The following is a 14,474-nucleotide window of genomic DNA, read 5'->3' as shown; positions in this document are numbered from 1 at the left end:
CATAGTAAGTCAAAAGATAGGTTCAGGTAACATCTTGCAATCTTATTGCATAAAAGCAGGTATGTGCAAGCCAGATCAGAGAGATCAGTCTCATTAGGAAATATTTTTCTCTTTGTTATTTCCATCCTTTCTGTTAGTCGTATATTTTTCCTTCAGTCAGTGCAGCAGCAATTAAAAGTTTGTACCTTTTGATAGAGAAGTTTTCCTACGTTCTGACTTGATACCTATTTAACAGTGCATTTCAGTTTGAACACACTCTGATATGTGAGAACGAGTAATGATTCTACAGGTCACTATATTCATTATCTGGCTTCAATTATAGTACTGTTTTTTTTTAATTTTTATTTTTATTAGATTTATTTTAAAGACATATCAGGAATTCATCCTTTTTTTTTTCTGTCTTACTAGGTAGTGACATCATCAGTGTATCCTTGCTACATTATGCTCTTAAGGAGAAACTATTGCAAAATGCCAAACCTAGAATTATGAATTCAAACTTTGCTATCTCTTATCATTGCACTAATTTGATTAATTACTAAGAGTATGTTCTCCCACTGATGAGGAGAAAAGCAGTAGGAATATAATTAATTTCCAGTATCATCAGGTAACATAATTAATGGCATAACTAAGATCAGACAAGATTAGGGAAGAATTCTTGCCTGCTTTTAAAACTGTATCTGCAAAAAATCATCTGTACTGTCTTACAAAGTAATGGAATATGGCTCTTTATCAAATGCATACAGACTAATTCTGAAACTTATTATTTTATTATGTACTTCTAGAATGTAGGATAATTTACAATACATGTTCCCTAAAACAAAATAGATGAGGCAAATACTAGTATCTGCAATTTATGAATGCATAAACTGAGACCCGAGATACTAATTTACTTGATTCAGGTCACATAGGCATTTAACACAAAACTGAGACTGGAATCATGTGTTATTGGTGTCTGTCTCTTGGAGACTTTGCTTTCATTATCGAGGACAATAAAATATACGTAATGCTTAATTTGTCATATCAAAATTATACTGTTTTATTCTAAAAATGTATTTTAAAGTATTAATCTTAACTTTGTTTACTGATCATCTATCACTAGATTCTTGTCTTATCCACTTAGCTACTGGACCATATTGAAATAGGTCTTTTAGTCTCAGCTAATGACTCTAAAGATGAGTACAACTAGTTGTTCCTCATTATAGTATGTAAAGCAACCAGTTGATTGTACTTCCTTTTTTTATGAATATATTTTTTTGAATTTGGGGGGATATATTTTATTTTTTATTTATTTATTTTTTTAAGGTAGTCTCTGCACCCAACCTGGGGCTTGAACTCATGACCCCGACATCAAGAGTTGCATACTCGACCGACTGAGCCAGCCAGGGGCCCCTGATTATCTATACTTTCATGTGGTATCTCATCTTGAATAAAAAACCTAGGTTTCCTAATATGTAATTACCATGGGTTTATCATTCTAACTCCTCAGTGAAAAGGTTTATTTTAAAATCAGATGTCCCAGAGAACTTACGAGTAAAGTCTGTTGCAAGTTTATATATGTGTGCATGTGTGTATATAGTGCATGTGTATAGTGTGTGTGATATATATGGTAATTTGTTACTTATGTTATGTGTTATGTATCTTACATATATGTCACATATATGATCAGACCTATCTCATATATATGTATGCGCATACATATACACAAATGATATATGTGTCTACATGTATGCATGCATATATATATATATACACATATATACCTATATACGTATTTCTATAAATATTTGTGGTCACTGAAGACCACTGTAACTATATAAGCTCACTTTGTATGTAAATTAATGTACATTATTGGTTCTCAAACATGAATGTGGATCAAAATCACCTGGAAGACTTGTTAAAACACAGATTGCTGGGTCTAACCCACAGAGTTTCTGTTCAGCAGCTTTGTGATGGTTGGCATGGGGCCCCAAATTGGCCTTTCTAACAAGTGCCTGGCGATGCCGATGGCAATATTCTGGGAACCACATTTCAAGAATGACTAATGATATTAACCACCATTTGTAATTTCTAGGTACCCGGGACTTTACTAAGTGGATTAGTTCATTGTTTAGCCACAAAATTTCCATTGAGGTAACAATCATTTTAATAGAAAAAATGTGAAGACAGTTATGTATTGAAACAAGATGCTTTCCTAAATTTTATAAAGAAACTTTCAGTGCTTTCACCATCAGATTTTTTAGGCGTCTAGATAAGCCTCATCACAGTGCATAATGACCAAAGCATCTGACTGACAGAATAGAAACTAAAGTCTGGGCTTCTCTCACGAGAGTACTAACTACAGCTCAGGGAGTAGTTGATTTACAGTATTCCCACTTTTTATTCAGTTTTATGATTTTTAATCACACCTTTGGATTCTACTGTTTTCTAGCAAATGCATCCGTAATTGAGAACAAATGTCTAGGGAAATTTGGGGGTCATTTGTCATACAAGAAATGTATCAGTGGATTAAATTCTTGACCTTTTCTGTTTCATTTTTCAGGAGGAAGCTACCATTTTAAATCTTAAGTTCTCTGCCGTTAGATATACTTCAGGGCTGTGTTGAGGAATTTGTTACTCTCAAATGTATCCTTAAATCTTTAAATTAAACCGATTCCCTTTGTCTTCTGTCACTAAAGTGAGATGCTTGGTATAAAAGCACCTCATGTGCCAGGAGTCTAGAAAGCAGTGTAGACTCCCAGGGGGGCACTAGGAGGTAGTTCTTCCCGACTTTCTGCAGGCAGACACTAAGAGCACTTTGTAGCAGTGTCAGCATCTCGTGGCAGAGCTGTTCTGATGTCCAGTTGTCTGGGCTCCCCACTGCCCACACTTCACAGGAGAAGGGAAGCTTTGTGACTGGCCACAGATACTCTGAAGTTCTGAAACTCTTTTGAGCAACCTGGAAGGATGGCGCCCATTGCAATGATTTTGAAATCATTGATATCGCGTGATATTGCATGATAATGCGTCCAACTGGTCACAAAAACAGTCATTTGTCGTCTTCAAAATTAACCCAAAGACAGAATTTACCTTTTCCATAACTTACACTTGCATATTGGGAAAGAATTTCTTCCATCTATGTATTCCTTCAGTTCGCATGCAATAGTATTATTTTTGATAGAGAAAAATAGTTGATAAGAAGGGCATTCAAAGTAACTCTGCAAAAGCAACCCACGTTTAAGTTTTTAATAGTGTTCTGGGTTGAATGGTTATCCTAATGTAAGAAGGGTTATCCTAAGATTCCCTCTTTATGAAATTATTCATTAATTATTAATAAATTATTAATTGCTCCTAGCTACTTATTTAACTGGAGGAGTAGAAACATTAAGTTTGGAAAATCAAGATTATATATGGTGCAGTAAGTAGCATTGTTTTTCCTGATCATTTTATTTAAAAACTGGGCAGTTTTCTTATTTTAGTACTTCTGTTTTCCTTTTAGCAAGCTTTTCAAGGCAGCGTTATGCTCATTTCTTGCCACAGCACCCATACCTAGGTGCCAGTCTCTGCTCTGATAGCCTGCCTTCCTTTTATACTTTGTTTTACTTAAACTGGCTTGTAATTGTAGACATGCTTTGTGTCATAGATTTGAAATTGTAAAGGTAAGCAACAGCAATGAAGGTTGCAATTGCTCGGTTGAAAAATGTTGTGCCTTTTTCTTAAGCTTAAATATCAACTCTCTCAATTTTCTCCGACTACAGAGGCCAGTAATAGTAGCCATGAGTCTCGTATTGGTCTAGCTGAGGGGCTGGAATCCGAGAAGAAGGCAGTTATACCCCTTGTGATCGTGTCAGCCCTGACTTTTATCTGTCTAGTGGTTCTTGTGGGTATTCTCATCTACTGGAGGTAAGTTGAGTGCTTGTTCTAGACATGTGTTTCATAAAGCTTAGATTTTGCCTGTTTTTACCTGAAAGTTCTTCAAAGCGTATTCAGAATTCGTTTTACCTGAGAGCTGCTGTTAATTTAACTATGAATAAGGTGATTTCGTAAATCCAGAGACAGAAAAGATTTGATTGTTCTTCATACTTCCATGAAACAAAGTTAAAATGGAGGAGCTCTGGCTTCAGTTACTATATAATCCAGTATTTTGACAGCATACTTTCATATTAATCTCATTACCATTCAGGCATTATCATGGTGTTTAACGTAAATCTAAGCTTCTCAGCTTAAATGCTCCAGCTGTTAATAATTTCAAAAGTTACTATTTCGGAAAACATAATTTTTGATATCGTAAAAACATAGTTTATTTATAATAGGATTTTATCACCTCAAACCTCATACTGATAACCAAAAAAATTTTATGATTACATAAAAGTGAAAATCAAGTAATTAAAATATGAATATAATGAGAAAATAAAGTTGATGGCTCTATTAAGGTGCATGGAATTTAAAAATTAATTATAATGTGCCTTGGGAATGAAATACAGCTTTTCTATCATTGATATCCTATTAAGACTTTTAAAGGACAAAGAAAATTGCACCCATCATAAGCTTCCCATCCCATAGCAAGCAGAACACGCTGCAAATTAGGGAGTTTACTGGGGAAACAATGAAAGTCAGTAGAACTATTATAACTGTCTCTAGGAAAACAAAAACGTTATGACAATATAAGGAATCATAGCTTAGTAATTTCTTCTTTTGTTTTAAAAGAGAATTTTGTTCAGAAGTTCTATAATTAATTCCTTTCTTTAGCGACATCTTTCTGTGAGTTCATAAGACACTCTTTATGTGTTATCCTAAAATTTATTCCCTCAGTTTATTCAAAAATATTTACCGTGTTTACTGACTATTTCCCATGTGTGCAGTATGATGTTGACTAATATGGGAAATGTAAAAAATGAATGAATGAATGAATGAGTGAGTGAATGAGAGTCACTATGGCTGAGAAATTTATGCTATTAAAAATTTTCCATGAAAAATTTATAACATACTATATAAATGAAATTGCTAATGGGAACAGCAGTTAGAGAACAAGGGATCTTGATAGTCCCGGAAGGCAGCCGCAGCTGGGTCGGACTCAGAAAGTGAAGACAAAGGAGACCAGCCTTCCGGGCAGGAACACCGCAGGCGGGAAGGATGGGAAGCAGGGAACAGCGGGGTGTGTCTGAGACGGTGAGGTCTGGAGCATGCCATGGCATGTGGTTGGACATTGGTTGGCTAAGGTAGAATGTTTTCATGACCAGCTGTATTTCATCTCTGACTACCTTGACAGAAAAGAGTAAACTGCAGAGTACAGAGAACAGATCATACTTTTGTTATCATATATGAGTTGGGAGTCCGTTTTGTGTATAACGTGATGCAAACAAAGCTGGTTTCTTCACTGATTCCTGTAATTGCCAGTGACTCTTTTTATGGAAGATTCCGTGCTCAGCAGAGTAGCATGAACCCAGTACACAATCCATAAATGCTTGCTCAACAAGAATTCATATTGCCTTTCTCCCTACTCCCCACTAAGTTTGTTGGCCAAACTTTTTACCAACACTGATTTTGTGTTTGTTCAGATTCCTGGTTTCTATCTCATCTGATTTTCCCTGCCAAACCAATTTTTGAAGTTAATTGGAATGAGAGTTAATTTTTTAAAAATAAGTTGGAAAAAAAACCCAAATTATACTTCATTAAAAATGGTATTCTAATAAATTTCTAGTAACAATTTCAGATGGTTTGCCGTTATAATGTTGAAATAATTAGAATGAAAATTTTAATCTTTTTTACTTAGTATTTCAAGTTTAATTTTTGCAAATTTGAAAGTGTCTCATTTAATATGATTTGGTATTTCATGGAAAATTAAAATCTGTAATGGTTTTTATATTTTATTCATAATGGGTCACCTCATCTACATTATGTGCAGAAAAAGGATAGAAATTACCAGTTGAAAATATTAAGTTGACTTTCACCAATAAGATATTTCTCTTTTTCTTGTAAATAACACTTTCTGTACCTTGAATTCAGTGCATTAGCTTAAAATATGAGCACTCTGATGATTTCATGTGTATATTTTATATCTCTATCAAACAGTTTGATAAAACCTGTCACTTGTTTACTTATCCATTTAAAATTTAACATAACTGCCCTTGGCACATCCATTTGAAATTAATTCACTTCAAAATGTAACTTTTTAGATCAGTAATACACCAGGGATATTACTTGGTGACACAAAATGACAATGTTAGTGCATTCTTCAAGGTTTTTGTGAGATATTCAAATTCTGGTGTAGACCCATATGCTTTCGCTAGCAAGTATGAAAATGCTTTAGACCTTTGTGGAAAGAACAGCCTGTGGAAAAGTTCCAAAACAGAATGGCATACCAACAGAAGTCCTAGTAGTAAACAGTCCTTATGAGTTTTTCCCGAGCTGATACATTTAAATGTTTTTCTAACCTAATTTCTTAGAAAAGGTAACTGTAAGGTGATATAATGAGTCTTTTGTCTCTTTACCTAACTCAGGCTGGTCCCCTAGGTTTTGAGAACAAACGAGAGGTGATAAAATCTGAGTCCTGTCCCAGTTCTGCCGGCATTAGTTCTATGATCGTGGGCACGTCACTGAGCCACCTAGGAACTGGTTTTCCTCTCTCTACCATTTCAGGGGAGGGTTCATTAGATCGTGTCTAAGATTGCAGTCAGACCTTCTTTAGGATTTCTGTGATGAACGCAGCATAAAGAATAAATATGGTTATAATCGTATAAGGATCCAAAAAAATGGAATTATAATTACACATTTCTAGCTTTTAATTTTAAGTACTTACTGTGATGAAAAGGTGTAAATCAAATAATCAGATTAACATTGATTGATAGGACCTATGTCTACAAGTTTAAAACAGTCATCACTTTTTTCATCATGGCTGAGTGATAATTAGCAAGAGACATAGTTATCAACACTTAGCACATAAACGTGAAGACATTCACTGCTTATACAGAACAGATGGACTATAGATATTGAATCTTGTCATACATTAAATAATATGCCTTGAAATTATTTTCCAGATGTTTTAAGGTAGAATTTACATGAGCCAAATCCTAAGTTTCTAAGTTGCAAAATGACTTCAATATGGAAGATTGTCAAAAAATTTCTTTTTAAAGAAGACAAAGGACAAACTTTTGAGAGCTTTTTAAATAGTTGGAACCTAAAAAATACCAAAGGTATAATCAACAAAATAGCACTCTATCAAAAGCAGTATTGAAAAGAACTTTATGTGGACAGTTGTTTTGGCTTTGGGGAGTGGGAAGACAGGCAATATGAGTTCTCTCTTGATCTTAAATTTGAATTTATGAGTCTCTAAGGAGAACTACCAACCCAGAATGGAGGCCCACCAGTACCATGCTGTCTCTATTAGAAAGTCACTTCCTAGGTGAAACTGCACAATACAATACACTGAAGCAATATATTTTTACCTTCATCAAGAATTTATCCTACATATTTTAACTTTTCCCACTTACACATTTTTTGGTATGATTTTATAACATTCTTTTGTTGCTTATTAATACAAGTAACACCAACGGACAACTTAGTTGCTGGACCAACAAATACTTGCTTACATAACTAAAAAAAGAATAGAGTTGCTATTTACCCAGGTCCTACAATGAATATTAAACATATTAAACCCTAATACCTGTAAGTTTTAATTTACCTCTTTCTGTTCTGTGAAGTGCTGCCTTCTTTCCATTTTCTCAGACCCATCCTCTCTCCATGCATCCATCCACCCATCCGTCCATCCTTCCATCCATCCACCATCCATCCTTCCATCCATCCACCACCCACCCATCCATCCATCCACCATCCACCCATCCATCCACCCATCCATCCATCCTTCCATCCATCCTTCCATCCATCCACCATCCATCCTTCCATCCATCCACCATCCACCCATCCATCCATCTATCCATCCATCTTCCTCTAGATACATATATTTCACCTCTCCCTCCCAAATGTTTTGAGATTTTAAGTTATCCCATTTGAGGCCCAAGTAGGCAAGAAGTCTAGGACGCAGCTGAATAACCTATGCCTAATGGGGTTTAGTTACTCCTGGAAATCCATCTAATCATTCAACATTTAACACCTCCTGCACTCTTGGTACTGGATACAGAGTATACAGTATTTGATTTATATAAATCAAAAGACATGGCCCCATCTTTTAAAAACTGTAATGAGGATACAGGCACACAACAAATATATTGCAAAATAATAACCCTAACTAACAATTAATTTAGAAATTTTTTAAAATTATTTAGAATAGAATTCAGGAAGCAAAGGTCACCCTTGGATTAATTAACCATATTTCTCAAAACAGTCTTTGTAAAGGAGTGGAGGTTTGTGTTGAGTGCCGTGAAAACAGAGAAACCGGAGTACTGGAGGCTACTTAGAAATGAAAAGCTTATTCCCAGAGAAGATACCGCCAAGCTGGTATCTCAGGGGGATGGTGTTTGCCTGGCATATTCACAAGTGAAGTGTCTTGGTCAGGAGAACCGTGTTTAAAGCAGGGGTAGAAATACGGAGTGAGGACAGCAGAAGGCATGTTCAGTGATCTGCGACTTGTTTGTATTATTGGAGCATAAACTTCAAGGAGAAAGTCAAAACAGGTGAGGGCCATAGCTAGGTAGCATGGAAGTATTGAAAGATCTTGGGTACGAGTATCTAAAAGTCTGTCAAGTACAGAACTTGAGCCAATATATCAATGTAATAAGGAGATAGATTTTTGGCTTGATACCAAAAATATATCAACAGTTAAGAGGCATAACAGTGGAACAAAAAAGGCCTTCTCTCTGGGTACCACTTAGAGGTACTTAGAACGAGTTTTCCGTTAGTCTGAAAAAGAAATATCTGGCAGCTAAAGATGACTCATACAGGAGCGAGGTCCTTGTCACCGGCGATAATCTTTCTATGTCAGAGAGATTCTTATATCTGTGATCTTGCACTAGGTCCCTTAAGACATTTTACCACTTTAAGATTCATTGAAAAATAAACAGAAACACGTTTACCAGCTTGTGTGACCCCACTGTAGAGGAATCAAAGAGATTTAACTGGGATCTTAAGAGAAGTATCAAACCCAGTGTTTTCTTATCGGTGTGGCAGGACCTGCTACTTCGGAGGTTGCACAGATAAACCAAACCCCTGGCCCCAAACTGTAGTTTCTGCTCCGGTCTGTCTCAGTTATGCTCAAACGCAGACTTCCAGCTGGGTAGTTCCTTTATCATGAGACCTGTGGCCCTCAGCCCTCCCGTTCTTCATAGTCTGCTGTACTCTTTCCACTTTCCGGGATGACCTAGCTCAGGTCCCTCTGACACTTGATGCCACATCCATTCATCTTCCCCCTACACCACTTGTTCTCTCTTGAAGACGTTTCTATGTTCTCTTGATTATCTGTATCCTCTTTCAAAGGCTTATATGATCACAGCAGAGGAGTGGTTTACACAACACACATCATTGCTTTTGTTTTTTTGTTTTTTGTTTGTTTGTTTGGTTGGTTGGTTTTTTTTAGCTTGTGATATTAAGGTTACAAATAAACTACCTAATTTTTTACTACTCATACTTAGAGCAGTGAACTCCTTGAGCAAATATTTTGGGGCACCTACCACTTTAAGATGGGGGGGGCACCTACCACTGCTCTTTGCACTGAAGACTAACACTGCATTTAGACAAAGCCCCTTGCCTTCGTGTGGCTTACATTCTGATGAGGGCAACTAAACCCATGTCAGACAAATACCTAAGTAGGGAATTTTGGAAAGCGATAATGACACAAAGCCGACAAAAGGGAAGATAATAGTGACTTGGAGGCATGAGCTGGTACTTTTAGCAACAAGGTCAGGGAAGGACTGTCACAGGAAGTGGCATTTGAGCTAGTGCAAAAATGATGGGAAGGAGGCAGGGGACCAGAAGGAATGTCAAGAGCCAAGGCCCTAACGTGAACTGATGGGTCCTCTTACATTGAGAAATGGGCCACTGTGGCCCTGGGCCTAGTAGTAGGGGGGTGTTAGGAGAGGACACCCTGATGTGGGTGGGGGACCAGGTCACAGAGGGTCTTATAACCCTCGCTGAAGTAATTGAATATCATTCTACTTCCACGAGGAGGCCACTGAAGAATTTTATGCAGGGAACTGATTACTGAAAGCATTTTACAATTGAGGTGTGTCCTGTAAGAACAAGTATTATGTTAAAGCTTATTAGAATAAATATCTTGTAGCTTGAATCTTAAATGGAAAAGATTGGCATTTTTACGCAAACAGATATTTCTATTTAAGCCTAACCACTCATGAATAATATTTCAAATAAATTAAATGACCTACATCAAAGAGTGTCATTAGCAGTTCTAATTATCTAAATTTTTTTAATTAAGTATGGTTTGCATTAGTTTAAAGCAGCAGTTGGTTCTTTGCTCTTCTCAATAGTTTGTGGTGTGCTCTTACCAGATGTTACTCTTATTATCTGAATGAAAATAGATTCAGGTGACATTGCAGGTCATAGTTGTCGTTGGTTCCAAATATATTCATTCTCAAAACCCTCGTCAACAAGGCTAGCATCTGTTGGAAAGAAAATCATGCCTCTTTTTGGTTATATGCTCATTATTTCCTCACTTCGTTCTGTCATTACTGAATTACCATACTCACAGTGTAAAGCTGTCTTCCTTTTTTCATCAAAAGATTACCACTGTGGAATTACATCTCTACATAGTCATAGCTACCTCTTGCTAGCAGCTGAATATGCTCAGAAAGTTAGGGTCACTTAAATAGTGAATGAAAAAAGCTTTAGGCTTTTTTCCACTCCGGTCTAGTCCAAGGTGGCAGGACACCCTGGTAGATCACAACAGTGGGAGAGTAACCGAGGCGTTGTTGAAGGGTCCTTAGGCCGGCAAAATCTCATTGGGTACCAACCAACTACAACTTCAAATGCCATCTCTGCTTTCAGCGTGTCTGATAGCTCCTCACTCGGTGGCATCTGACACATGTAGAATTGAGATCCACTTGGAGGTCATAAAAGTCTTTAATACTTCGTGTTTTGTAAAATAGAGATAGCTTTCCATTTATGTTTTAATTCTGGCGATTTCTGCCATAATTTTCAAGCAGCTCAGAGGGCGTCTTATGGCAGCTAGTAAATAAATTGCTTTTTTTCTTTCCAGGAAATGCTTCCAGACTGCACACTTTTATTTAGAGGACAGCACATCCCCTCGAGTAATATCCACACCTCCAACACCTATCTTTCCAATTTCAGGTAATAGCTTCAGGTGTGACCACGAGTAGCGGCTAGATGTTGAGTGAAAAGGATAATGCGGGAAGGTTTGTCCTTACTGAAGTACTTTGCAAGTGGCTCTCAAGGAGATGCATAAATACTTCAGGTGCCCAAAGCATTTATTACTGCCATGTACCAGGCATTAAGGTTTCTATCTTATTCTCATTAATTTTGAACATTCTTAACCATATAGATAATATGGCAAAATAACTCAATATTCAGGTATAGTCTGTTACCATAAACATAGCAATAAAATATTATTTTGGAATAAGGCTGACCTTCAGTCATTTCTAGTGCTTTAGTGGAAACCGGAACCACGGAAGTCAGACTAAACCAATGCAGTAAGGCTGGATAGGACAAAATAACAAAGCTCAGTTTCTTTCCTATCATCTGAATTTATGTGAGAAGAGTTTCCTTAACTACCGTAGGGGGAAAAAAATTATAAAATAGTGGGAGTAGAAGAAAAACATGAGCGTACAAAGAATGTGTAATTGCCTGAAATTCTTAAAGTCACAATGTCAAACAGTTTGAATACTGTCTATTTTTAGCAGAACTTACCTGGTTAACAATACTGAGGAATTAGCCAGGGTCATTTTGACTGAGACATCTGTTGACCCTCGAGTTCACACTGTTAAGATCACAGACACTTATTTGATTAACATTTTATAACATTTCAGAATGAAAAGTGGTACCAAAAAAGGAATTGCCTAGAAATATGTGAACCATGGAAGAAGCTCTGGAGGATAGAGGATAAAACAAAGACACAGAAAACCACCGAACCAGGGAAAACAGAAGGAAGTCTTTTTAAATTGACTGAGACTCTATATGTTATTGGTAGAGGCCCAAGTTTAAATCTTATGATTTAAAAAACATTTTAAAAAAAGAGAAGCATTTTCTGTGTAATTTTAAGGGGGGCATAGGAATTAGAAGTATTTGGCTTTTTCCTCTTCGATCCACTCTGAGTCTAGCCACCACTTATTTCTGTTTTTCTAGAATATTTTAAAACTCTGTACCATTATTCTAGTACAGCACACTTTCTCATTAACATACTCAGAATTCTGAGGTTGGCAGCTCTCAGGTGTCTGTGGCATTTTGGTTCCCTTCCCCTTCATGCCTCGTCTACAGACGCCATCAGCATGGGTAAGCAAATTAACATGCTATCACTCCAAGTCCCATATCGGTGATTATTAACAATAAATAATCTCAAATCAGGACCTTGGCTAGGAACTCCAGAAGCCCCTGTCCTGCTGCTCATAAGAGTTGGGATCAAGGGCATTTCCTCATGTCATCTGGGCTGCAGATCACCCAGAGACCTGTCTTTTCATGTAGAATCAGAAACTAAAAGCTATGTTAGTCTCACTTGCAGACCAGTTCGTGAAAGAAATGACCAAACCACGTGACGGTAACTAAAAAGTGGTCTGTTTGGTTGTGAAAAGAGGTAACTGTGCAGGATAACATCTATGGGTTTGAAGGACCCTTTTGAGAAGAGCTAATGATTTAGATGTGACAAGTTATTTCTGTTTTCTTGTCTAATTATAAAAGCTACTTCCAAGCAAGATCCTTCGGCAGATGTGAAAGCAGAATTACACCTTTGTCTTGTGTTTCTCAAGATTAACTGGCTAATTCAATTTTAGTATTCAGGTACACTTATCTAAGAGAGAGAACAGATGGATTCTACTTTTAAAAAAAAAATCAACAAATTCTTGGTAACTGAAGCTTAAAAATATTAAATGGCCTAGATGCTGAACATCTGTTGATGTAAATAAGTGTTTCTAGTGAAATGTGTTTGATATTTCCTTGTCAGAGAAATCACTTGTGAAATTGCATACTGTGAACCAATAATATGTTTAATCTAAGAAAGTCTTTCCAGGGGGTGGGGAGGAGAAAAAACAGAGCCAGTAAAATAATTTGGCCCCTTCGCAATTAATTAACAGATCCAATGACTTTGTTTACATAGCATATTTTCAAGTTAGAGTTCTTGAAATCTTACATATTAAAAGTCCCAAAGGTTTTTGGCATAATCCTTAATGAATAGTCTGCATATCAATGTTTTATTTATAGAGAGAAGGAAGAAATGTTTTCAAATGTAAACATCTGACTAACCGTAAAACATTAAACTATATAATTTTATAAAACTGAAATTACACTATATATCAGGTTTAGTTCGTGGTAAAATTGAAAATATTTCTGCATTTTTTTTTACCCAGAAATCATATTCATGTTAAATGTGTTAACAAAAATGCAACTCCTACTCATGTTAAAGAAAGTTACCCAAAAAAAGATGCACTCCCTTGATAAGATGTGACGCTTTGGTGGTATTCATTATTTAACATTAAAAATTAATTCTTGTTTCTTCAGAATGTGAATGGAAAAGAGATTCAAGATCAAATCAGAATTATAAAATGCAAGTTATGATTGATAATAAATTTGGAGAAAAATTGATCATTGTTGCTTAATGTTTCATTGAAAGCTGTAATTCCCTTGGGATTGTAGGAATAATTGAACTTTGAAGCTGTTTGAGAAGAAGGCACTTTATAAATCGGTATAAATGAGGGACATATTCCTTTCTGTTGAATTATCCTTTCCAAACTATTTTTTTTTATTTTCTTAGATGATGTTGGAGCAATTCCAATAAAGCACTTTCCAAAGCATGTTGCAGACTTACATGCAAGTAGTGGGTTTACTGAAGAATTTGAGGTATGATTTTAATATGCCTATTTTAAATATTATGGAAAATAGCAAATTTAAAATATTAAACACTAGGCTATTTCTTGACTTAAAGACATTGAAACTATTTTCACTTCTAGAAAGAATATTAGTTCTGTAATCACTTATGTGTTTAGATGTGTTATGGTTATCATATAATTTAGAAAATTGGTTTTCCATTTTAAAAGCCAAGTTATTGTTGTAGAAAAAAAAGTGCTAATTTCCTCCCATAAAGTACAGAATTCCACTATTCCTCTTTAACCTGAATTAGTAACACTGACTCCTTTTAATTTTTAAATTATATAAATTATACTAAACTACTAAATTTCGTGATTTTCAACCAAAGTACATGTAAACTCTTAGTTGTAAATATTACATCAGTATAAATGCAGAAGCATTTATTATACAAGATCTAATATATATCATTCAAGGTAAAGTCCCATCTTCTCCTCAAGAAAATATGCATTTCTAAAAAACATTTGAACTGCACAATCAATAAAAATTTTTCTAGTAATAAT

At 35.8% G+C, this 14,474-nt stretch overlaps 1 protein-coding gene across 4 annotated transcripts in view; it reads left to right on the top strand.

The window, feature by feature from the left end:
- The window catches only part of PTPRZ1 (protein tyrosine phosphatase receptor type Z1), a 182,214-nt gene that overhangs the window by 139,886 nt on the left and 27,854 nt on the right, over positions 1–14,474 (top strand). For all 4 annotated transcript variants that reach the window (XM_032870494.1, XM_032870511.1, XM_032870503.1 and 1 more), the window contains 3 exons: positions 3,735–3,879; positions 11,141–11,232; positions 13,862–13,947. In XM_032870494.1, coding sequence (XP_032726385.1) covers positions 3,735–3,879; positions 11,141–11,232; positions 13,862–13,947 — 323 coding nt within the window. The remainder of the gene's footprint in view (positions 1–3,734; positions 3,880–11,140; positions 11,233–13,861; positions 13,948–14,474) is intronic.

This window comes from Lontra canadensis, unplaced genomic scaffold, assembly GCF_010015895.1.
Source record: "Lontra canadensis isolate GAN:19392208 unplaced genomic scaffold, GSC_riverotter_1.0 scaffold2, whole genome shotgun sequence".
Taxonomy (NCBI): Eukaryota; Metazoa; Chordata; class Mammalia; order Carnivora; family Mustelidae; genus Lontra; species Lontra canadensis.
This window is presented reverse-complemented; position numbering and strand designations above follow the sequence as displayed.